The sequence below is a fragment of the Poecilia formosa genome, unplaced genomic scaffold (assembly GCF_000485575.1).
Source record: "Poecilia formosa unplaced genomic scaffold, Poecilia_formosa-5.1.2 Scaffold703, whole genome shotgun sequence".
Taxonomy (NCBI): Eukaryota; Metazoa; Chordata; class Actinopteri; order Cyprinodontiformes; family Poeciliidae; genus Poecilia; species Poecilia formosa.
The window spans coordinates 71494-97703 of record NW_006800642.1 but is presented as its reverse complement, the minus strand read 5'-3'; the positions used below and the strand labels follow the sequence as shown (position 1 = coordinate 97703).

The 26210-nt window shown below is 38.0% G+C and overlaps 1 protein-coding gene across 1 annotated transcript in view; it reads right to left on the bottom strand.

Moving 5' to 3' along the window:
* The window catches only part of LOC103130974 (CDK5 and ABL1 enzyme substrate 2-like), a 38965-nt gene extending 13122 nt beyond the window's left edge, over nt 1-25843 (bottom strand). Inside the window, exons 1-5 of the mRNA XM_007542511.2 lie at nt 25196-25843; nt 9870-9965; nt 3060-3137; nt 1060-1168; nt 819-987 (exon numbers count right to left, since the gene is read on the bottom strand). Coding sequence (XP_007542573.1) covers nt 819-987; nt 1060-1168; nt 3060-3137; nt 9870-9965; nt 25196-25767 — 1024 coding nt within the window. The 5' untranslated portion in view covers nt 25768-25843. The remainder of the gene's footprint in view (nt 1-818; nt 988-1059; nt 1169-3059; nt 3138-9869; nt 9966-25195) is intronic.
* Nucleotides 25844-26210: the final 367 nt, after the last annotated feature.

Genomic DNA, 26210 nt, shown 5'->3' with positions numbered 1-26210 from the left:
GGTCAGACGGGGCAGAAATACTGATTTTCTTTTTCCCGAAAGGCAGAAGATAAAAAAGACGCAGTTAGACTCATTTCAGCAACAGGTCCCTGCAGTCGGTCTCTGTTCTGGAGTTTCATCGTTTCCTTTGGGAAAACTCAACTTCTGTGGTTCCAGCATTAATGCAGATAAAATGGAGAAGCATACGCTGCACCAAATCCTTCCATGCATTTTGCAGAAAGACAATAAAAAACCACCACCTAAGCTAAGTAGACTTTTTTAAAAAGGTTGTGTAAAATGTGTGCAGATTTTTTTTTCTGCTGGACTGAAGGTAAAAAAATGAATAAAGACAATTACCTTAAGACCTGCTCTGCTGAAATAATGGGACAAAATAACATCTGGAAAACTTCATCCTTTTGTTTCATTAATACCAAAAGCCACAGTTTGATTTATACTTTAAAACAACACCGTTGGCCAAAGTGCTGTGCAATGAAATAAATAAAACAGACAAAAACTAAATAAATGTTGTTATTAAGATTAAAGCCAACACCTCAAGCTGAGTCAAAAACAAAAGAAAAATATTTAAGGAATATTTAAAATAGTAAAAGTATTGAAAGTGAATTTGTAAAAATTAATCAATAACATCGCATCACTTGAAAGTCAAAGTTAATATAAAATAATAGTTTTTATGTGTTAATTTGCTCTTAAGAATTTTAATCATTAACTTAGTTTCATCCAAATAAAATGTTTGGATCACAAAAATCACTGATGATGTTTCAGGATTTGTTCCTAATAACTTATTTTTGCATTACATTTGCATTGTTGTGTGCGTTCGTTACCCAGATCCAGTCCCACGGTGCTGCTCAGGCGGCTGGGCGGGTGGCTCCTGCCCGGGATGCTGTGTGTGCTCCTGGACATGGGGATCTGCAGCGTCAGGTCGCTGGCTGACGACGGCTTGCACCTCACCAGAGCATTGGTGGGATACAGGAACTGGGCGTAGGACACCGACTGACGGGGCAAGAAAGTAGATGAATGGATCTGAAGACAGAGGACTTGGAAAAGAAGAGAGGAGAGACTTACCCTCCCATAAGAGTCCAGCTGGAAACCCTCGAGTCCCGGCAGCATCTCCAGGGTGGTGGAAATGTTCCCAGAGGAGTGTCTCCTCCTGGGGTGGTTTAACGTGGGGTCACTAAGCACAAAAAGAGGCAGGGAACTGAAACAAATGCAGCCGACAGCATAACAGAGTTCCTGTATATACAGACTCAAATTTCTAATGAAAAATTTACTTTTGATTTTCTTTTTTTCTGTAAATACTTTGTGTATAAGATCCATGATTTCCGCCAGAAATCTAGATAAGCCTGGTGGTAGGGGCAGGTTGGCAGTTCACCATTTCCCCCAACGTCTTTTTGTATTAAAAATATTAAGTTAAGGAAATCTGGAAGAAAATACAGTAAAATAAAACTAGTCTTCCTGTAGGTCGATCAAATGCCATAATATTTTTGAATATTGTCTGCTAAAGATAACTGATGTATATAAATCTACCTTAACTCTTTGCTATCACTGTTACTGGTGTCTTAAATGGTTATATTTTGTCTGTTTATTGTCTTCTGAAATGAAATGAACAGTAAAAAGCATTCTGATTCTGACTGTAAAAAGTAATTAAGACAAACAAACAACGCTTAGTCTTGTGGTTGGGGGCAAGTAAAGCCTGGTGGCCCGCCAGGCTTATAAAACACTGGTGGAAACCCTGAGATAAACACTTCTGATTTGTACGGAAGATCCACTCAAAGCAAAAATGTGCGTCTCTCACGCCAACTCTGTCATTGTATCTATTCCTCCTGCTGACTGCAGATACCTCTGTGTGCAAATGTTTTGTTTTGCATATTCATGAAGACAGACAACAGGATTTACACACTAAATTTATTGATTCTCCTCAGTTTGCTTCGTTTTGCCTGTAGATTTTGTTTATATATGCAGAGACCTTTAGGAGATCGGGTTCCAAGACGTAAACATGTATATTCGCATTCACTTACCACCCATTGTGACTGATTCAGTTTGAATAGCTGAAGCTATTCTGCACCACTCAAACTAGATGCTATAAAATTGTCACAAATACGTGACAATTTTATAGCATCTAGCTGGTGGAAACAAACCCCAAATGACTTGCAGCACTCAGAAGGTTTATATATATATATATATATATATATATATATATATCTCAAAGCCATTTTGAAAACCATGACCAATGTTTGATGCATCTTTGTAGGTCTACCACATCCAATTTCAGTTTGTCATTAGTAAAAGTGAAAAACTTCAAGGCACATGACTCATTCTGCAAGCAACTGAGAAACATAAAGTTAGAGTTTGTAAAAATCAAGTCAACGAGCTAGGAAATGTAAATACACATTAGAGCATCTAAAAACAAAAGTGGGACGTGTCTGTGCCTGAAAGGTCACAGAAACCACGGCGCTGAATCCTTCCAGTTCCAGATCACAGCCGCATCTACTTGATAAAATGTGAGGTCTGAGCTCATTTCCTCTGCGGGTGAAACAGAAAAAAACCCCAGAAGGCGTCGCATCTGCCTCAACCACCGTGTGTGTGTTCAAACCATTTCCACGTATGCATCTGTGTGTGTGTGGGCAGTAGTAAGGCTATGATAATTATCAGGTTGTTTTCCTGTTGTTCTGCAGCATCACACCAACGAGACGTGATGGCGTGCAAAAAGATATCAACCAGAAACCAAGTGTATAAAGATCAGAATGAAGTTTACTTAACACCTCCTCTGCGTTTGTATCTCAGCGTCTGTATGAGAACTAAGTGGTATCTTTGAGGATGTTTATTTGTGATTATGTCGCCGTGTTTGCGTCAGTCATCAGGGACATCCAAGGTTAACCCTGATGGCTTCATGTCAGCTTTCCAAACTGCTGCCTCTCTCATTTTCCTTTGTCTTAAAGTAGGAAATGACATCTTCCAGTTTATCTCGTCCTGTGGCCGGCTTTCTTTCTCTTCTTGAACCCTTTGTCCCCGTCCCAAGTCCTTCAATCTGCTGAGATTGATTCTGAATGAAGTGTGTTGATTACCTGAGGTAGAAGCTCTCTCCGTACGGCAGGATGGAGAAGGCAGCACACAGAGACCTCTTCGCACAGATGAGCACAATCCTGAAATGCAAAACAGTCCAAACCCAAACCGGTTAACATCTGTCCGCTTGGTTCCATTTATAAGAGCAGAACCGAGGCTTGGCTGGGCTGCAGGATCTCAGGGGAGCAGCGGCCGTCGTTATCTCACAAAAACACACGCAGACAATCAACTCTGAAGCACAGCTGTGACTCAAACAGCTGAGATAAGAAGCTCTCGGCAAACACCATGAAGCATCTGAAAACTGAAAGTTTATTTATTATTTCACTCAATTCCTGGACATATTTACATGGTAAATTCATTTATCTATCCATGCTAGTAATTCTGCAACCATGCAACACTTGGGTAATGTAATATTTTAATATTATGAAGAGAAATGTGGCAACTAGTCTGAAAAATTACAGCAGAGCAAGCAATAAACAAAACATTGTTTAATATGGGGCAATTTAAGAACAAAAATTAATGTATCCTAAAAATGTAAACATTCAAATTGTCGTTATTGGCTGTTACATCAAATTATTAATTAAAACCCATTATTTGTTTATTAGGAGGATGGTAAATATGTTTGATACCTTGAATCTGGTCATTTTAATATTTTCTGAACCAAAGAAAGGGGGAATCCTTTGGGTCAAATTGTGTTTATTTTTTGTTCCACACAAATATATAACTCTTCTGGATATTTTAATATTTTTTAATATTATCCCAGTTTATACTCACTTCTCCTTCACAAAGCGTCAACCTTTCTCCAACACTAGAACGTTTCACAGGTTCATCATATTGTCTGGCACATTGCAGCTGTACTTTGTTAGCATCATAATATCATTTTAAAGTTGTTTAATACCTGTGCTAAAGAGTCTCCTCACAGTCTAACTTTCCGAATAAATATGTGTTTTTTGGGGAAACAAGGGAAGTTTCTGCACCTCCACCATCAGTTTTAGCCTTAATGTTGAAGAGGATAAACTGTCAGGACAGGGAGGCGAAGATATTTCTATATAAACTAGAGATTGCTTTCAGATATATTCATCTGAAAATCTGCCTTTCATAAAGCACTTTCAGCTGATTAGATTGATATCCTGAAGGTTGAAGCTGTTTCTTTATAAATTGAGTTCCAAATTATATAAAATGAAATAAAATTAGAAACCCTGGTGCCTCATTCTTTCTCCTTCAATTTGACCCCATTGCTGAACACGACATCAGGGCTTCATAATGATGTAGAAAAAAAAAAATCACATTCTGCATTAAAACAGGAGCTGAAAGACCCAACATGGTTCGGTCTCCCAGCAACCAGCCTATCCACGCAGCCTGGAGGTGTGTGCTTCTCCTTTATTCAGCAGGACTGTCAACCATGTAAATTAATGAGCAAAAATCCTGAGCATGGCCTGGTTTTTGTTTTGAATTGTTAATTTCAGCTACCTAATGAGTTTATTTTTCTTGCAGTGCCAGGACATCATGCATTTTCATCCACAACGTCAAAGATTGACTATAATTTACTTGGAGAACTGAGCTGTGCGATAAAGTTAGGTGTTTGGTATCAGGTGAAAGTCTTAAAAATAGGGGTGGGCGATATGAACATAACGTTTTATCAAAATATTTTGTGGCACCACTGTGATAATAATAAAAGCATTGATAAGAACTTTTTATTATTTATTTTTTAGGTAATTGTATGGTTGACTGCATGACGCAGCAACCACAACCTCACAACCCCACAACACTCTTGAAAAACATTCTGATTTTTCTTTAAGACACCAGTCACATAAAGAAATGTGATTTTTATCACTTAACTGCACAAATATTTTCAAATGTACCGATATTTAGTGATACATTTTTTGAAAAGGCAATGGAGAAAATAGTAAAACGAACAATCCAGGCAGTTTTGGGAGGCTTCAAATATTATTCATTGAGCTTTATCATGAGAACGAGAAATTAAAATTCTAATTATAAGAAATTGATCACAATAAATGATCAATGATATGATAAATGCTCACCCTTACTTAAAAATCAATTCATTTTGTGTGGTTTTTGCTTTTCTTGCATCTTTGCCTTCGATATGTTAACTGTGACATCTCATCAGTGCTCCGTCTGGAGCGTGAGAGTGTGTGTGTGTGTTTTTAAAGCATCTCCTCCAGAGGTCAAACCCCCGAGGAGCGCCGCTCTGGAGAAACATGTTTACACTCCAACACTCAGGCTCACAATTAAGACAAGTGTGTGAAAACACAAAACACATGCTAATCTGTTTTCAATATGAAGCCTTCGGGCAACTTCATATTTACTGACCTTGTGTTTCTCTGAAACAGAGGCCAGTGTCGGAGTGACGCAAAACGATGAGGATGTCCACGAAATTACAAGCAGCCTGTTTTAAAACTGCTAAAACGAAGCAGATGCTACGCTAAAACGCAGCCAGATCAGCTCTGAAGTTAATCAGAACGCTGGCAGAGAGAGCAGCAAATCTGCTGAAGTGGTTACATAAACTGGATTTAACAATATTCACAAATTAAACAGAGATTTAAAGGAAACCTTGGCTAATATGACATGCATGGCTTTATGAGATTAGCGCTGACATTGGCTCTATGGATGAGGGATTAATGAAAAAATAAAAGATGCTTTGTTTTCAGATAGGCTTTTTTTATCTCAAAGCGGACCTTCGACACGGTCGCCCAGCTTGTCTCTGATGATCAGTGGGAAAGTCAAGAACAGGAAGTGACCAGGCAGAGGAGAGGAAACAGCGGACCAATCACAACATGGCTGCTGCAGTCAGAACCCAGCTGGGGAGACCCCAAGTTCACCGAGCTGTTAGGACACATTTCATGACATTCAGTGGCATTATTACATAACTAACTTCACAACAGACCTCCAGATCTGAACTGGAGATCTGGAGGCTCAAAATGAACACGCAGGAATGGGCGATAAACCAAAACTTAACACCAAAATGTATGGCAAAGATCGACGTCATTTTGCTCATGTCGGTATTCTGGGTGTTTTAAAACCCTCATCCAGTTTGTAAAAAGAAGTGAAAAAGATGGTGAGGTTGAGAAAATGGAGGAAATTTCAAATGCAGAGCTGGTCGAAAAGGACGAGGAGCAGATCATTCCCCAAAACATTTATCAATCATCAGACAACGTTTTGGGTTCAGCAAAGATGCTGGAACATGGAAGCTGTTTTATACTTCTAAACCTGTTCAGTTGCATTTATTTGTTTGTAACTAACAAGTACACCAGTGTTATCTAAACTTTTTGGGCCAAAATCGGTAAATTGAAACTTTCAATCTGCAAAAACCAAAGTCTTTGGGCCTTTTTCTTTCTTTTTTTTATTAAATAATTGTAGAGAAAAAAAAATTAAAAAAGGATTTGCACAGTTGCGTTATCATAAGACAGGCACACAGTTTCTAATTTTTTTAAGGTTGATTATTTTCTTTTGTGGGCTGAATGATTTGCGTTGAGTAAAAGAAGGTCGATGCTTGAAGTTCTAGTTCCTCAAAAACTAAGAAGATTGCAGAAATTTTTACCTTATTGTTTTTAAGAAGATGTTATTTATCTGTAAAAAGAAAAAATGTTTCTCTAGATAAAAAAGCGTACATCTGCATGAACCATCTAAACTTGCGTTGGGGCCTGGGGCCACACAAAATCCTTCAGAAGGCCGAAAATGGCCCCCGGACCGCACTTTGGACACCCCTGAAGTACATGTTATTTATTTATTCGCAGACGTTTAATTTTAAACTCCATTAAAAATAGTTGTGTGTTTTTATGAACCAGTCTGAATGAACATTAAAACAGAAATAAAAAAAGCTAAAGAGTAAATTACACAGATCTATCAGAAAATATTGTTTTATTTTTTTTGAATTGTTTAAAAAACAAGCTGATGTGCAGCAACAGGAACCACGGTGGCAATAAATCAAGTTGGAGGAAACCGAAAAATTGAATTGCAGCAAAAACTGAGATTTAATGAAGGAATTTATTTTTTAGCTCATAACATAAAATCAGATCAAGAAGAAACAGAAGGAACTGATCTCTCAATTCAACACAGCATTCTGCTGAGCTTGTCTTTATTCTGGCTCCAGCTAAACATTCTGTAACTCACTAAAGGTTAAAGAGAAGCACAATAAAGACTAGCGGGGGTTTTCCGTTTGTCAGACTGAATTTCTGCATCATGTCTGAGAACGAGCCGAAGGAGGGAGCAATCAAAGAGCAACCAGACTCTGAAAACACCAGAGGGAAACAAACTTTTGTTACAAATGAAATGTTTTTGTTGACTGGTGTAGGTTTATTAACGCTTTTCCTTCTGTTCAAAACATTTGAGATAAATATTCATTTATGTAAGGAAGTTTTGAACCTCAGTTAAGGCAAAAGTTTTATGAAGGGCTGGGAATTTATCGTAATGTTTATCATTTATCGTGATAAATTTCCTATAAGAATTCTGATTTATCGTTATGATGTTTAATTCCAGTTAATGATAATAATCTTGGCTGAACTACAAACACGTCTCAACGCTCCCAGCTGGACCTGTTTTTACAACAATCATTTCTCACTGTGATAAATTGTCCTCAGCTCTCTTGATGCCCAGATTTAATTCATGCTCTCTGCAGGAAGGACGAGAATAGAAGTCAACACTTCAGATTGACAAAGTCCAGGCTTCCCCAGCAGTGCCACGCTTCCTTCTATTGTCTATGTCAGTGAAAATTTAAGAAAATGCAACCTTTATTTGAGCATAGATATTTTATAATGCAAATACACACCAGGAAATTATCTCCTGACCCATAGACAACTTGTTTTCATTTTTTGCCACATTTTTATTTACATCATAATCTGCTCTAGAGGTTTCCTTGTTCTTACAAGAGGAGGTTAACAGTGGAAATATTTATTTCCAAACACACTTTTAATGTTTGTTGATGAAAACTCAACATTTGTCTTATCAAATTCCATTTAAAGTCAATGGAAATTTTAAAAAATGACACAGAAAAGGCTTTTTCTTGGCATCACTACCAAATAATTAGACCTGAACCATATGCAGAACAGTTCAGGTTCTAAGGTTCGCCCTGCTAACTCAAACGTTAGCAGGGCGAACTCTAAAGTGCTTTTAAAGCATGGACCAGTGCTCTTAGTTTGTCAATTAGGGGCATTATGCGTTTCATTACAACCCTTTCAAATAATTTTGTTAATGTTTCTTAAACACACCATCTCAGACACAAAAATATTTCAACCTGAGCTGCAAAGCTAAAAGCTTTTTAAGATATTTTTGTCCTCTCTCCATGCAGAGACAGGAAATGACTCGACTGTTCTGCCTCCTGTAGCGTCTGGTAGCCTATCAGGTAGTTTTTCTCAGAGTGTTTTGATGTTCAGGATGGTCTGGTCTGTATGTCTAGTAGCAGCGTAGATTATCCCACAGCTTGCTTATACTCAGCATGACAGGAAAACAAGAACATGAGCCTGAAGCTGTTTGACAAGCGTCTAATTTACACCTTCACACCTTCACAATAAAAGCCTTAAGGCATGTACTCTGCACTCTGAACATCAAGATTCATTTTTAGATTTGAGACATAATAACTAAGATTTTCTAACAGGTTAACTGCTAAATCTTGCATCTGTATATTTCCATAAATGCTTCACAGGTTTTCCAAGTGCCAGTCCACTGTCAATGGACAACAGTGACTCACTGCTGGGAATGTGGAGCTCAGCGGGTTAAAAACAAACGCCAGATGTCCCAGAGCAGATCTGGATTTCTGCCGTTTCAACATAATTTTCTTTGGAGTAGCAGTGAGTGATTAGTCCTGACAATAACACTTGTGCATGCACGCCAAAATGCTTCCTACTGGTGTTTGTTGCAGCCTTCGTGTCACTTCTGTTTAAGCTGCACAGATATTTAGAGAGCTGGAGTGCCAGCCAGCTGGCCTGACCTTCCTTTCTATTGTTGTTGTTCTTCAGTAACTTCAAACGGTGTGAACAGGAAGGCTCAACATGCTGCAACACCTGGATGTACACTTGGCTGCAGCAGTGGAACAATGTTGGCTAAAATTAAACTTATACTTTCAAACTTGATCAAGGACGAGGAGAAACATATGAAAGCCTTTCAGGGCCATTATTAAAAGAAAAAAAAGAGTAAATTTCTGCCAAAAAATGTAGAAATTTCTGAGTTTCAAAACCCGAAGTTTTTTACTTTAGAAACAAGACATTTTCTAGAAGATTTATGTGATTAATTTCAAAACGGCTGAGTCTATTCTCGTAAACTTTAGATTTGAAACTCAGAAATTTCTAAGTTTTTAATAAAAAAATTCTGAAATTAATCTCAGAATTTTGGAGTTTCTTTTAGCAATTTTTTTCTTTTACTTTTAAAACTCATAAATTGCCTTGTTTTTTCTAGAAAATGTTTGTGATTATCTGAAAATGTCAGTTTTATTCTGGTAAATTTAGGCCTCTGAAATTCAGAAATTTCTGTGTTTTTTGTAGAAGATTTCTGAGATTAATCTCAAAATTTCTGAGTTTCTTCTAGCAAATTTCTGACTTTGAAACTCATAAATAAAAACATTTTTACTAGAAAATTTCTGAGATTAATATAATAATTTCTGTGTTTTGGCAGATATTTTCTCTTTTTTTCTATGTACACTCGCCCTAATACGCCGTCACAGAAACATGCTGACAAACAAAGAACAGAAAAGTGAACTGTGACATACAGAAAAACTGGACCAGACTTTGTTTTTGCACAGCATTTCTATAATCTATAGGTTAAAGGTGCAGAACAATAATATGTTTCTGTCTGTGTCCCACCTGCTGCCTCTGGTGTCGTACTGCTTCATGTTTTTAATGAAGTGGATCTTCTTTGCTTGTCGAGGTCTCGGAGAACCACCAGAGAGGTTCCGAGTTCTGCAGACAGAAGAAACATAAATATTAATGAGGGGAGCTTATTTGTACTTCAGAAAAATCATCTGTACATCCAACCAGAAGGCACTATAAGACTCCATCTTATTTGACAACAATGTTTGAAGCAATTACAGTGCAGTAAATATTGACCTGTGGAAACGGAGCTGGTGTGTGCTGAAGGTCAGGTTGCGTTGCTGTGTTGACCTTATGGATTTAAAAACGACAGACCTCACCATGAAAGCAGGCCAAGGAGCTCAGCGCGATGACATCACAGCTCTTACATAACACTGACATCAGCATTAGTTTGTCTCGCCTACATGACACCTGCACTTGGGTGCAGCAAGCATGCAGAAAATATACAAAACGTTTCTATTCCACGGCTCTTTAACACACTTATGACAACAACAGTCATCGCAAAAGATTCTTTTATCATTTTAAAATGAACATGTTTTCATATCTGCATAGATTTTCTCATCTGATGGTCATTTAATGACGATAATGGATAATATTTGAAAGCAGTAAGTTAATTACCTGCCCAGGTAAATGTAATGCATGTTAAATCATAGAAGAGTCTCCACTTTAAACAGCAGTCATCTTCAATAGATATAAAAATTTGGGTAAATATTGGTACATGATATTAATATTATAATTGATAGCAGACATTTATCAGTATTTATATTTCCCTACCCTTTCAACACCATGAAACTGATAACACAACTAACATTGCATCTCTCCTTCAGTTTAACGTGACCAGCCTCCTCCGCTCCTTCAACATGAACACAAACAGTAACAAGACGGACATAAACATTAATTATACATATCAGCCCAGTGTTATTTCTGGTACCAGAACCAATGTGCCAAAAGAAAATAACTAACATCAGCTGATACTGATGTTAATGTTGATATATCAGCCATCTCTCTACTAACAGACTACAAACAAAATGAGCAAAAACAAAAAGTAAAAGATCAGTAGAAGTAAAAATACAGATGAAAATAAACAAGACCGAACATATTAAAAGAGTAAAACTGAAGGTTTTTAAATATAAGAGGCATCAGGTGCCGTTTGCGTCAGCTAAACTGAGGTTAAGGCCTCGTTCTTACGGAAACATTTTCTTCTAAAACAGGAAAGTTTTTAACAATTTTTGCAAAGCTTCTTCATGGAAACAGCATTTTAGGGCAAAAGTTAGTTGTTTTTTTTAAATAAATGTTCCAGTTAATATTTCCCTTTCATGCATTCATGTGGATAGCGAAAAAATTATTTTATGTGAAATGCTGATGCATTAGCCCAACGGCTAACCTGACCTCCGACCCCAAACACGTCATATGTAACAACAACAATGGCGGATTACTCTGAGATTATGGAGGAACTGCAAAACGTTTAACTTTGTTGTCTGCTGTTTTCTCCTTGTGTTTATCACTAACCGTGTGAGTTTCTCAGTTGGTTATTGTATGACATTTTAATTACTTTATTGTTGTGTTTTTATTATCTAACCCACTTTGAACTGCCTTGTTAATGAAAGGTAAAGAAAGTAAAGAGATTGAGGCTTTATCCACATGTCCCAGTCTCCATGCTTAGCAACACCTTACAGATCTGAGGGAGTAAAAATTATCTATATATACCTCAGGAAAGAATTAAAAGACCATTTAAAAATGTCAGTTTCTCAGATTTTACTTTTTATAGCTGCATGTTTGAGTAAAATGAACATCGGTCTTTTATCCTACGAACTATTGACAACATGTCTCCAAAATTCCCAGCAAAAATTTTATTTATTTGCAGAAAACAAGAAATGGTCAAAGTAAAAAAAAGATGCAGTGCTTTCAGACCTCAAATACTGCAAAGAAAAAAAGGTCATATTCATTTAGAAACATCAATACTTGTGTTTCAACTCAGGAAGAGTTCAGAAATAAATATTGGTGGAATAACCATGAGGTTTTCCATGCGATTCAGTGCAGTAATTCATTTTTTCCAGCGCTACTTTACTTGAAAACTGTCTCAAAACAACAATATTATCATTTATCGCTATAATTACTGGAACAATTTATAATCCAGCAACATGTGTTATCGTGCCAGGTCTTTTGGTAAGTCTCCTTTGAAACCAACTCCATTTTTATCATTATGTCACTTCCAGGTTCTGTGAAGGACCAAAAAAAGACTCAGGTCATTTTAAATGAAACATTTTAACACACATGCAGATATAAACACACACAGCAATAGCAGATTTAAAACCACAAGCCCCCAGAGTGAAGCACAATGGTTACATGGCTGTGAATATGCGAACACACACACACACACACACACACACACACACAGAGGGAGCATCTGTTGCTGTTTTTCTGGGACTGACCTGCTGATTCCACAGCACATGGGCTTTAAATCACTGTTATCACTGCTGCTCACTGCCTGACTCACTAATACATGTTTATTGAGAGTGTGTCTGTTATTCAGCCAGAACATCTGGGCACTAAGATGTTTCTCATCAGACACGCTGGATTTCAGACTTCAATGTGACGCTCTACCCTCTGCTGGTCACTCCACCTCCCAGACATGTTATTACAGCACATCCATCTTCCTCAGGGAGAAATATGTGGAAACTCTGTCTCACTGGAAACCCACTTAATAGTTTTAAATTTATGGCAGCATCACACTTCATAAAATTAATTTATAACAAAATGATGTCAAATCACGTTTTAGTTTTACAGCTTTTTCTATGGATGGTGCTGATATTCCTGTGTCAGAGCAGCCAGAAGCCAGATATTTCTATTCCAATGATGATTAATAATGAACTGACTCTTTTTTTTGCACTTTTTAGAGCATTTTTGTGGTTAGTTTTGTCAACTTTACCCTAGTAAAATCAGCTGACTGTTTCTATGGTTTAAATACTTTTAATGAGATACAAGAGACGTGCTGGAGAGACCGGCAGGAAACTAGGTTTAAAGCAATTCCATCATGGTATACTTTTGGTTTTACATTTGTGTGTTGACACTGTGGAACGGTTGCATTTCTGCTCATGGTTCTTATACAGGTTCATACTTGGCACATACATAATATGAACCAAAAGTCAAAATGACTGACCTCAGGTTTGAACCAGGCTGTTTTAAAAATTGGTAAATAAATATTTACATCCCAGTGAAATATAAAATGTTCTCAATATTCATGTCAAAAGTTAATAATTTTCCAGAGATGGATGGGTGATTTGGGATTGGTGCTTTGGATGAATGAATGAAAGAATGGATGGATGGATGGATGGATGGATGGACAGACAGACGGACGGACGGATGGACAGATGGACATCAAACCTCGGTTCTTTCATAGGTTTTATACTGGTAGTTTTCAGTTTCTTAGCAGAAACAAAAGACCAGGCAGTTTAGATCCAGATGCTCAGTAAATGGACCAGGAGAAGCTTTGTTAATTTTGAGTCCAACATATAAAAGGGAACAGGAAGTGGGTCACGGTTCTGATTGCACACAGCCTCGGTGGAAGCAAACAGGAACCAAGGACGACGAGGGAACAGAAACAGTTTTTTCAAGCAGCCTTATCGAGCAGTGCTGGAAGCAGCAGAACAGACATGACCTCATCACTAAGCTCGCTCACACAATGAAGCAGCAGCAAGTTAAACTTTATCATTTAAAGAATGTGCATCAGCTGCAAGATGATAAGAGAAGAGATGCAGCAAATGGAAGCAGACCTGGAACTGAAGACATCCTGCTTCACCAGCTGACTCATGCAGCGCCATTAGCATCCAGTTTAACATGTTTGGTTCCCTCTTTTATAGAGAAGGCTTATTTGTCAAGGGTGTAATTACCTTGTTTTAATTTCCTTTTTTTACACAGTCTTAAGGCGTTTTCACACAAGATAGTCTAGTAGATTGGGAAACAAAATTGTGAAATTTGTTACATTTTCAGCTGGTTCTTTTCCACGTTGTACTGTGTCAAACAAACCAAACCCTTTGAAAAACCTGTTCATCCCGTCACCTGTGGCGGCGCTGCACCAAGAACCACTGAAGGAAACGACACAAAAACCTCTGAGAGCAACTTTCTTCTTCACTAAACGTAAACAAAAATGGAGTCGTGTCAGATTTTAGAGGTTATAAAATCTCTAAAACCATTTTTCCCACTAGCACTACATCCCTCCTGCTTCTGGAGCGGTTTCTGGTCCGCTTGGCGTCCACATATACATTCGAAATGCACCAGAGTTCATTTCAACTGAACCGAGACCTATAGGTTTGTAGAGGACTAGCGTTCGCCGCTTTGGTCCGAATCAGAGTTTAATTCCGTGTTCACGTCTCCCCAAACGAACCGGACTTTCTAAGCAAATAAACTTGAGTTTGATTCAAGTGGGCCGATCAGAACATGACCAGAATTATTTTTAAGCTCCAGTGTTTGCAGAAATGTAGATCAAGTGGTCTCCACAGGGTAAAAATAAAAATATCTTCAGTAAAAATATTCACTCTGATTGTATATTTTCAGCACTATTTAACCAAAATAATCCATTTTAAGAATTTCTAACTTTAGCATCATAACCTCATTCACATGATGGAATATTCTCAGCATTACATGTTCATGGGAACTAACAGGCAGCAAATCCTGGAGCATTACTGGGAATGTGTGGGAATGTTCAGAGATCAGCAGCTTTTGCTGCTAATCAATAATTATGATGATCATCATCATAATAATGCTATTTATTGCAGTCATAACATCCCAAACTGTCCAAGTCTCAGAGTTAATTTCACCTTAAATGACTGCAGTGTTTATCCAGTCATTTAATTTTAGCCTGTGCTCAAATAAATACCCATCACTTTCAGAAAATTGCTGAATAGTGGCCAGTTATATTCAGAGTAATGACAGCATTTAACTCACTGCTGGCAGCCGCAAATAAGAATCAGATTGGATGAAGCACAAACCAATCTGCAAACACAATTCCTATCATCAAGCTCCCAGAGTGGTGGGTTCATCATCACAGCAAATGTTGCTCTGTCACCCAGTGAGATCACAGACACCAGTGCTCTCCCAGTCATTCTAAATCCGTCCCAGTATCTGAGCCGTAGCTCTCCAGACTCATTATCACAACAGTCTGACCAGCGTCCCACTTCCATGAGAACCAGCCCGCTTCACGTCTCTGGGATGTTGTGGAAACTTCCCCTCTGTGGGAATGGAAAAATCCGGTGGGATAACTCCCCTGATGCTCGACATGATGGTGATGGTGGCTGTGGTTCACATGAAGAGCTTTGTGACTCTGTGTTGACCAACATCCCGACAGGAAGTGACCTTTACTGTACAAAGATGATGATAATCCCTGAATACAGATTAAAAACAATCTGAAACACAAACACAAAACAGTACATTTCTAAGGGAATAATTTCATCAAATTTGTGTCTTAATTTCCAATCACAAAAATAATGTTGCTGACAAAAGATTGGCTATTAACAAAAAAATGTGTACAAATTCTGGTTAACAGTGATTGATGTGTTGGGGGAAAACTTGAACGTTTTTAAGCTAAGTTCTTCCTCAGACCTGAAACACTATAATCTTAAAATGTTAGACTTTTGAAGAAAAATCTGACATTTCTAAGAGGTTCAGACATCTTTCATTATGACAAATCCAGAGTCAATTAACTTAAACTCACAGAAAACATGTTAAGAGCTGAATAATTGACAAGTCATATCATATGAGAAAAGTCAGAAAGTGAATGATGAGACTCTGCATGGTTGAGCTGAACTTTAAAGCAAATTTTTGAAAAGACAAAGGGAAGACAGGAAGGCAAAATTAGGAAATGTGCTTCTTGTAGCATCAGAAATAATACTCAACACACCATAATACTGAAATCTGCAGAACATATGAATTCAGATGAATATCAGTTGCTTTCGATGTCGTTATTGTCATCCGTCTGTGTGAATCATGTAAAACTGATGAGGTGATGCAGGAATTTTAAATTAAAATCTTAATGAAATGCTTAACAGAAAAGGGAAGGACAGTTTTTAGTACTACGTGAAACTATTTTGCTCACAACTCCAATAAAACAAGATGCCAAAAGTCAATAGTTTAAAAAAACTTTTGAAGATCTAAATCTGCCAGGGGTGTGAATAATTATGGGTTCAGCTAAATATAAATCCACTGATACAGTGGGGTCATGTTTTTGGGTCTGAGATGATGAATTGAGCCGCAGACTGATTTTACCCGGTTTGAGGCATGTACTGTGTACTATCACTAATAATAGCTGCTGTTTTAATGGATTTACAGCCTAAAATAAAGCAGCAAAAAGACACGATGAGAGTAAAGAGCTTTTTATAAATGATTTATAATGTTTTGTTTAAGTGGGAGGAATGACATTCTTGTGTTTTCTCATTATACCCTTGTAAAACTCTGCTCAGTGTATGTTTATAATAAAAACGTTAAATTATAGCTTAATTTCCAACTGAAGAACTTGAATTCAGATCTTTGAGCTGCGACTGTTGGGCTGTCACTGCACAACAAAGGACACATTGAATCATCCAGGAAGTCTAAGAAAAGCCGTAATTGTCTTATCAAGGTTACAATCATTTTCAGTTCTTCACTGCTTTCTGTTGCCTCCGTCTCCCTTTTCCGTTTTCATTGTAAATATATCAGCTTTGATGCCCCGTTCGTGACAGCCCAAACATATTTTTAGAACTTCAGTTTTTACAACCAGAGAGACATAAAACAGATGTTCTTCACTGAAGCCTGCATCATCATGCTGCCAGTCTGGAGTAGAGCTGAAAAAGTAAAGTCAAAATAAAAGCTGAGCCCCGAAGATGATGCCAAACACGTGCAGCTGCTGTCCAAATCGTCCAAAGATGATCACTGCTGCTGTCTAATGAGCTGGCAGCCATTTCTCCCTCCACCAAACCAAAGCAGCACACCAGTTAAAACAACACAGACATTTTAATCCGTCCCTGAAAAGCACAGATTACCCATTGTGTTAAAGCCCTTCCAAGGCTGGGAGCAACATTCTGCCCTTAACATATTGGTATTTGTTTCAAATGGGGTATGAAATCAGATTTTATACAGTAAAGCTCCAGTAACGTTTCTCCTCACAGCCTCTCATTCTGGACAAACGACCAACTTTCCATTTCCAAAAGCCATGGCCTCATTTTCCCCCGAAGTTGGCTGCGCGTCCTACAGAGGAGCAATTTGCACTCTAGAATTAACATTCCTGGACCATTTTATATTTAAGCACAATCAAGCCAACAACACAGTCTGCTGTTTAATGTGATGCTTCCATTATATGTCATTTCAGTAACTATGTTTGACTTGGTGTTAAGCTCCAACACCAAAAAGGGCAAAAAGAAAATCACTTGTGATTTTTTTCTGGGCCAAGCTCTCCAACATGAAAGTGGTTACTTGAGTTGAAGCTATCAGAGTGCATGCAGAAACTGCTGAAATAGCCCCAGGCTCTTATCTGTTATCCCATTTGCAGATGATGTGATTTTGTTGACATCTTCAAACTAGACAGTCAAGAAGTTCACAGCACAGTGGAGTGACTAACTTGGGGTCGTGTTGCCAGGTTACAAAATAGAGTTGGAGATAGAAAGGAAGCTGAAGAAGCTGAAATCCTAAGGCATGATGCTATTTGACACACTATTGCCTGGCGTTTGTAAATCCAGGAGCTAAAATGTATTTTTCTCGCCGCTGATTGGCTGAAATAAGGACGTTAGCTTCTGCAGTACTGCTAAGGCTGTTTCCACTGTGTGTATTAATGCACATTTAGGTATATTTGATGTTTGAACAAATAGTCACTTAGTGACCTTTTCACAGGGGCCCCAAGCTTTGGCAGATTTTAGCAATTGGTGAGCAGAGGTGGTCTCTAACTTCGACAATACTGCAAGTCCTCTATATTAGCAATTCACTTAGTGATGCATGATATATTGCCATTAGCATAGGTTAAACATCCCTAATGTAACTGGTGTTAGCTGTATGTTATGTGAGTGAAAGCTGTATAAGAAAGGAGTGAAAATTTCAGAAAGAAAGCATGCCTGTGCTTGTGTGTGAAAGCAGAGAAATGAGGCTTGGCTGTTTTGAAACAGGAACACACACTGAGGCATACAGATGATGTCAGTCAGTTTCTAGCTACCCTACCTTTATCTAATGAACACAGTAAACATGTGTGTTTTCAGTGAAGGCGTGTCCAGTGTTTAATCCAATAATTCACCACTACCAGCAACAAATGCATCTAAATGACAGGATGAGAACTCAGGCCATTAGTCACCTTTGATTGAGTATGGATTGTGTAACACTTTGCACTTTAAAAATGAACACATTATATAATTATTTAAAATGTATTCTGTTAGAAACATACAAGTAATTAATTTATAAAAGTAGTCAATTTGGATTCTGCCAAGACTGATTAAAAAGACAGGGAGGGAGATGTAGCTGTACATCCAACTCGTAAGATTTACAGGACCTTAACCGTATCTAAAAGATAAAAAATCTAAGAATCTCCATGTAAAAGTTTCACCAACCTAAATTTAAAGAATCTGTAATGACAATAGAATAACTTAATTTTAGATTTTTATCTTGTTCTAATGCCACAAATTCTAGTGAAAAATGACCTTTTTCAAGTCTTACAATTACAGTAAAAGGTATTAAGATTATAAACTCTTAATTCATCTCTGTTTTTTAATAATAAAATACCTTCCGCTTTGATTGGATCAGTTTTGGTTTTTGAGCAAAAGCTGATCAAATGTGGCCCAAATTCCTTAAGAAAATCTTCTTTTTTTTTACATAAGTTCATATCTGACAAATATTCCTGACCATGAAGTACAAATGGTTATGAAACAAAATGAATGCAAACTATCCCCAATTACTGTGGCGATATTTTCTTAGTGCTTAAAAAACATTTTTCTCCTGTTTGTCGCTGTGTCAGTGTTTTTTCCTTAGTAATCAAAAAGTTGTTTAAAATGGTCTGGGCACTTTCACCTCTTATTTAGTTATGCTGACTAAAACTGGATGCTTGCATCATGAGGCTGACTTCCTCTAGAAGGTTATATCAGGATATTATAATATAAACATCCTCAGGTGTCAGACATGTTAATTTTAATGAAGAAAATGTGGAGCAAACTAAAACTCAATGTTACTAATTTGACTAAAACATAAAAATAAGGGTAAGGATGACTTAATGCTAGAAATAAATAGTTGCGTATTTATCACTTCCATTCCATTATACAATGATTCCAAGTTATTATTAATCAAATAGCATCCCAGTCTTCTTCCACATATGGTTATGGTGAATATATGTGATGTAAAAGTTATTAAAATAAACCATCTGATTACTAGTAATTATCTGATTAAAAATGATGTAATCAATTCCTCTATTTAGGCCGTTACACTGCGTCATTCTCACCATCCACAGTGCTTGCTCTTTTTATTTCCCCTTTTGTGGTGGTAGACATTTGCTACACTAACCGCCTCCTCGCAATGTTACATATTAGCCAATTATGACTTCACTGTCTGAGGTCATCAGGGGAAACACCAAATCATCAGTTTCATGGAGAAACCAGCTTGTTTCATCGTGCAGAGTCAGGTTTACTTCACCGACTCTGAGGACACTGAACCGTTCAGGCCTGACTGGATGTCGTTACTCATTTAGATCAAGACCTTTACAGTTCAAAACAGTCCAATACTTTATTCGTTTCCCCAATAACCACAACACAGCTCATTTAAAGGGAAATATGATCATATTTTAGAGAAACTAAAGATTTTGAAAGCGTGAGACGCAAAATAACTGGTAATTAATCCTTTGAATCTGAAAGCAGAAAATTTAAAACCATTTCTGACACAAGAAGAGCCTTCAGGTTTCTGATAACATGCTGTCTGGAACAACAGACTGAAAACAGGAAAATATTGTTTCCTCGACAAACAAAATCTACTTTCTCTCAGGAATGAGAAGCATGTGTGGCACAACAGAAACAAATAGGCTGAGCTCTGTCCAAACTGGGCAACAGTGATGAAAGCACAAAGGTGAAGAAATCTTCACCAAAAACGTCAATCTGTTAAACACTTCTCATCTCAGGATTAAGAAACAAGTAGAAATCTAACTCCAAAGGCTGGAGGATGAGGATGGTGACAACAGATCAACTCTCAATAGTCAGTGGTTACACCACTGAAGTGACTGTGGGGTGTTGTTTGTGAGCATAAAGTTTTTCAAATAACTAAACATTGTTTGCAAACTTTTCTGTTGCATTTTTAGGCACAAGAAGAAGCTGAGAGGGAGTAATCTTTTTCTTCTTAGTGTCAGAGCTAAATGAATGATCATTTATAACTTCCTCCTCTTTAACCATTATTAGAGCCAAACCTCATGTTCAAAAAGCGCCAACTGTGGAGGAACTTATAAAGTTAGCGGGCTATTGCAAAATGTCTGCAGACATTTTGACTGTCACATTTCTGTGGTGTAGGTTAATCCTCAGATGTAAAACATGGATTTATAGGTAGCAAGGTGAGACTTTTGGCTGCTTCCAACCACCACATAGCTAGCCGATAAATTATGGAATGAATAAAGAATGGATTTTACTTGAGAATCCTCCCAAGGGTGGTGCTGAGGCTAGTGCCCACTTTATCCTTCCACTCAACTTTTTATGAAAATGGATGATATAGTAGTCTTTTTATTCCCAGATTCTTCAGGACTGACCTGTTTTGGCTTCCCCTGTCAATGTCTGTCTTCTGGACATCCGTCCAGTCAGCGGTCTTTCCTATGATTGTGTCTCTTACTGAGCCAGACTGACTGTTTAGAGAACGAGGAAAACTCGTGTGACACACACGTCAAAGCAAAAATAAACTAATATTGCACCAAAAATAAATGAGTGTGAGGAATCTCTAAAATATGAGTTTCACTTTATGAAAAGAGAGAGAATTTTTCCATTTGGACTTGTAAATTCATTCTCCATTGCTTTGTAACTGACAAGCTTATGCTTATGCTCAGGATGCAGCTTTACATTTGATAAAACTCATCAAAACTTCTATAAATTATAAAAATCAGAATAGATCCCTGGTATTCAGTTCGTCTTGTGTTGGGCGTAGTTGCTATTATACTGTAACGCATAATAATGTTGACATCTTTGCAAAAACGTCCTTCTTTTCTAATCATACATTTCTGAATAATGACCTTTTATTTTTGTCCACTGGGTTGACAGGATGCATTTGCTTACTTTGATATTAAGTATTTCAGTTCTAAAGAACCCAATATAACCTTTAAAACTCTGTGCTTTATGTCTGAATGTAATCCATGATATATGCAAACATGCAGCGACAGAAGGCAAAGGGCCTTTCCCGCAGGACACGATACGGATGCAAAATTATATAATAACTGAATTAAAGTCACTTTAGATAATATGCAAACTGTTTATAGAGAATAAAAATTGGATTAAATTTCATGTAAATATTCCATCAACGCAAAAATATACAAGTCCTGTTGGGTTAGGCTTTTATGCCGTTTTCTGAATAATCTTTCAGCTGGTTAAAGTAAAAGAACAAAATGCATCATGGGAACACAGACTCACTTTTCACGTTGCAGCTAAATGCTCCAGACCCTGAGCTGGAATAATTCTGCAAAGTTAGCACAGAGTTGTTACTGAGAACATGACCGGACATCCTAAACAGAGTCTTATCTGCAAAGCGTCTCAATCAGACGGGAGAAAAATCTTACCAACGCCGGAGGGCAAATTCTTCTGGAGGCCAATTACAGCAAAGCATCAGAAGGTTTTAAAAGAGAAACCACAAACTGACAGAAATATTCAATCAACATCTCATCGTTGTGAAACAGACTTTTCACCAATCAGCACCTGAATGTTAAAGCACAGTTCAGCTAATCAGGATTCATGATGAAGGATGTTTACAAAGACATTTGCAGAAATATCTCATCTCCGATATAATTTGTAAAATCTGTTTTAAACAGAACTTAACGTTTGTAAATGGCTAAAATCCACATTATCTTTTTATCTTTAGTATTTTTCCATTATGGTAATGTCTCTGCAAATCCTTTAATGCTTACCTCAGTTACTAAAATACATATCAGGTTTGGTCACTGTTTATATATTACATGCATGCAGAGCATTACAGCATGGCTCTTGAAATATAATATCCTAACAAATACTGCACTCCAGCAATCTTTTTAGGCAATATAGCACACACTCATGTTGCCATGACAAGTGTGATACTTTGTCACAAAATGGTATTATCTACAAATATCTACTTAAATTATTAAAGAAGTGCATTTAAAATGCAAAGAGGCTCTATGAAATCAAGGCCTTCTTCACTGAAAAAATGGAAGGCACATTTGCATATAAAAAGGTAAACACAATAGTAAGCTATTTCCAGAATGAAGTCCAGCTTTGTCAAAATGGTAGAGGAAAAAAATGAGAATTTGCCTTTAAAAATGTAACCAAATAATGGCTCCAACTGAGAACTGAAGTATTTCATTGTCCAAAAACTGTGAAAATAAATAAATTAATTAATTAAATTAAATAACTTTGAATCAAAAAATAAATATTTAGACAGAAACAAAAATTATACTTTTATCGTGACTTCCCCAGCACTTTTTTGGAAATAAGTTAATGTTTTATGGTGTCTGAAAATGAGCCGTTAGCTCCAGCACATTTGGTCAGCTGGTTTTAGCATGGTATGCGCTGTACAATGGCTGCTGGTAAAGACAAGTGTTTTGTTGTTGACTTACTATTCAGGAACTACGTCCTGCACTCTTGTTGGCTGTGCAGAAGGCTCTACTAATGCTTTTCAAAAATGTATTTATACATCTGTTTGCAGACATTTTCACATGCCAGTATAAATGTTGATTCAGGGGGTGTGGCCAAATTCATCCCATTATCTAAGAAAGATTTTGGGCACATAATGCAATGAACATGTTTTGTATAGCCCATAGGCCTATCCAAACCCGTTCAAGGACTATACACTGCCTCATTTTTAGCATAAAGTACATGTACGCTTGAATACCCTACTTTTTTCTAAGGAATATTTTAAACTGAATCAGATTCATTGACAGAGTTTGTGCACACAAACACGGAATTTGACTTTGTTTCTCATATTAGACATATACACACTTAAAAAATAAAAGAGCAAATACGTACATATATGTACACCTAATCATTTCTCAACCCTACCATAAATATATTAAAATGAAGCGTTTATGTAAATAGGTAAAACACTAACCTGAACTTTAAAGTTAGCCACATGCTAACCCACAACATGACTATAAACCAGCAGATGCAGACGATCAAGCCCTGAATCTAAGCATCAGAGCCTGGAGCATCCACACCAGCAGCCCCGCCGGCCACATGCAGGCGCGCAAGTTCATCAGCCACACGTGTCAGAGAGTGTGTGTTCAGTCAGCAGGCTAATAAAGTGTTGAGCCAGCTGGCAAAATCGCTGGCGGGACTTCACACACAGCCTCCCTGTGCAGACCGATGCAAAACAGAGCAAGGCTGATACTTCTATCTGATGGACAGCGACTTCGTTCAGGAAGCAGGCAGATTAAACCGTGGAGGTGGGGAGATAAGTGTGTTTAAATTGGGACCCAGCAGGAAGCCAGAGCAGTTGACAACATTCATTCCCCCTTTGGGAGCGGCTGCATCTCTCCAACTCATTCACTTCTAAAGCAACCAGCTGGACTGATGGAGGAAATCGAATCAAAGAGCTGAAACAACCAGAAATAAAATTATCCTCTTCGTCTGACGGTATTGACTCTATATGACTGGAAGGAATGTTAGTTAGAAACATCATTACATTAACCAGTGAAGTGTGCAGTTATTTTGATACGGCTGAAAAACCACCCAACTTTTTATCAAAAAATTTGAATTTTTCCGAAATTGGCATGTTTGCACAATTTAATGGTTAATAGAAAAGCAGCTATTGACGCACATTAAAAACACTTGAGCATCACCGACTGAGAGGTACTTCACCACAATAAACGGTTTGACTTCATGCCATCTGTTAGTGGCTTTCAACCGATCCGGGTTGCGCTTCCTGTCTGCCAAACCAAAAGCTAGCGCACTTCTACAGCTGACCCTGTTTTCAGTGCCTTGCCAACGTCAAAATAAAATCATCCATCTTTCGGTTGTCTATACCCAGTTATCCTTACATGGACCTCAGAGAATTTTTAGAGGCGCAAGAGCATCACGAAGACCAAGGAACACAGTAGACTAGTCAGGGAGGAAGTTGTGGAGACGCTTAAGGAAAGGCTAGGTTCCCAAACAATATCCCTGTTGATGAACACACCCCACAAATCTGACGTTAATGTAGAAAGCTCCCCCCAAAAATTCCAGCTGTAATTACAGAAGAAAGTAGTAATAGGAAGTATTAAATTTAGGTGAATTTATGACATTGTTTATCATTTATCACAATAGCATCAATTGCTAATGAGAAAAACATATTTATTGTTGTTGCAATAAATTCCAACCGATGATGTTTAGAAAAAAAAATTGTCCTTACTGTTTGGATTGACAGTTTTACCATTTTCTCTCCCGTTTCTTCAATTAAACCATCAATAAATACCAATATATTTGACAATAAAGTTGTTTACAGTTTTGTGATGCAAATCACACTTCTTTATGTGACTCTTGTCCTAAAGAAGTACGGTACAAATGGAAAATTTTTTCAAGAGTATTAATTGTGTTTATGGGGCTATTAGACAATAGCCATACAGTCGTCTTAAAAAAGATCCAATAAATAAATTCACTTTTATCGTTATCACAATAGTAGCACAAAAGTTTACATTGTGATAAACCTTTAAGTCAATATCGTCCACCCCTAGTTTAACACTTCAGGTGTATATTTTCTTCCAGATCACTACTATTAAGTACTTTGACCTACATATCAAAACCAGTGAATTGAAGTTTGTAACGTCCAAATAAAAGGTGAAAGGATATGAATGAATTTGAAAGGAGCAAAACCCAAAAATCAAGCTGCTTGATTTTTGTTGTTGTTCTGATTCAATTCAAAATCATCTTAAAACCTTATTCTGAAAAAAAAACTACTCCATGCACATTTTCCAGCATTTTTTGATAGAATGCAGGGGAACAGAAAAGTGGGATTTAAGGCAGGTTACAACATGACATCCCCAAACACAACAGTATCTTTTCTTTCTGTGAAGGTCCCGCAGAATATATCCCGTTTGACTAGACTGAATGAAGGACTGGTTTAAACCGTTACTGGCCGCTGAAATTACAGCTAAATATATATATTTAAAAAAAACACCGCAGCGCCGTTTGTCTCACCTGTGCCGAGGTTCGGAGGACACAGAGTTACAGCTCTGGACCGACAGCAGCGTGGAGGACTTCCGTGGTCCCAGCGGAGACGGTAGCAGGCTGTTGTTGGAGGGAGACGGGGAGAGCAGGTTACCGTCCCCCGGTGAGGGGAACGAGCCTCGGCGGCATCCCAGCAGCACCTCCGTGCTCCCCACATCGTTAAACCCGTTATCGGACGGAAGGACCAGGATTGGCGGTACTGTGAGACCTGCCTTCGACCCGGGAGAAAAGACCCCACAACTGACAGACCCCGACAGGCTGTTCATGTGAGGGGGATCCGCAGAGAGATCTCTCGCTGCTGCGGAGCCGGGGTTTGCTCCATCAAACTCGGGTTCTTTGTTGTAGCTCCTTCCATCCTCCGCTGAATTACTCCGGACTGGCCGACCGTCGAGAGAGATGTTGGTCAGGAACAAAAGAGCGGCTTGTCTTCGGCGGGAGTTCTCCCGGTTCCTCCTGTTGTATTCCCGGTAAGTGACCGTCTTTTTGCCGCTGACTGCGGTTGCTACCAGAGCCCCGTGCTGTCCGCAGGCAGCAGCCGCCATGGCTCCTCCGGCCCCACTGAGGAAGCGAAGTGCGGGGATCCGCTCAAGACTTGCAACTGTCAAATCCCTTTTACCCGGCGCTAGACCGTTTTACGCCTTTCTGCGAGCTGATTGGTCAACCAGGGAATACGTAATGACGTTTAGAACCAGAGCACGCTGTAAACATTACAAAGATGACAAACGTCATAATACAATTTAAAATTATTTTGACACAAAAACAAAATGTCATGCTTTTTAATTAAGTAATTAATTCTCTCTCTCTTTTTTTATTTATTTTTTTTTACTTTTGTTTATCCTTATTTTACTAGAATAAAACCCCACTGAGATTAAACACTTCTGTTTCAAGGGATACCTGACCAAGTAGCAGCAACAAATACAACTTTTTTTTTCACAATACAAGGGTGTAAAAGACTATGTGTAAGTAGGCTAATTTTTTGACACAT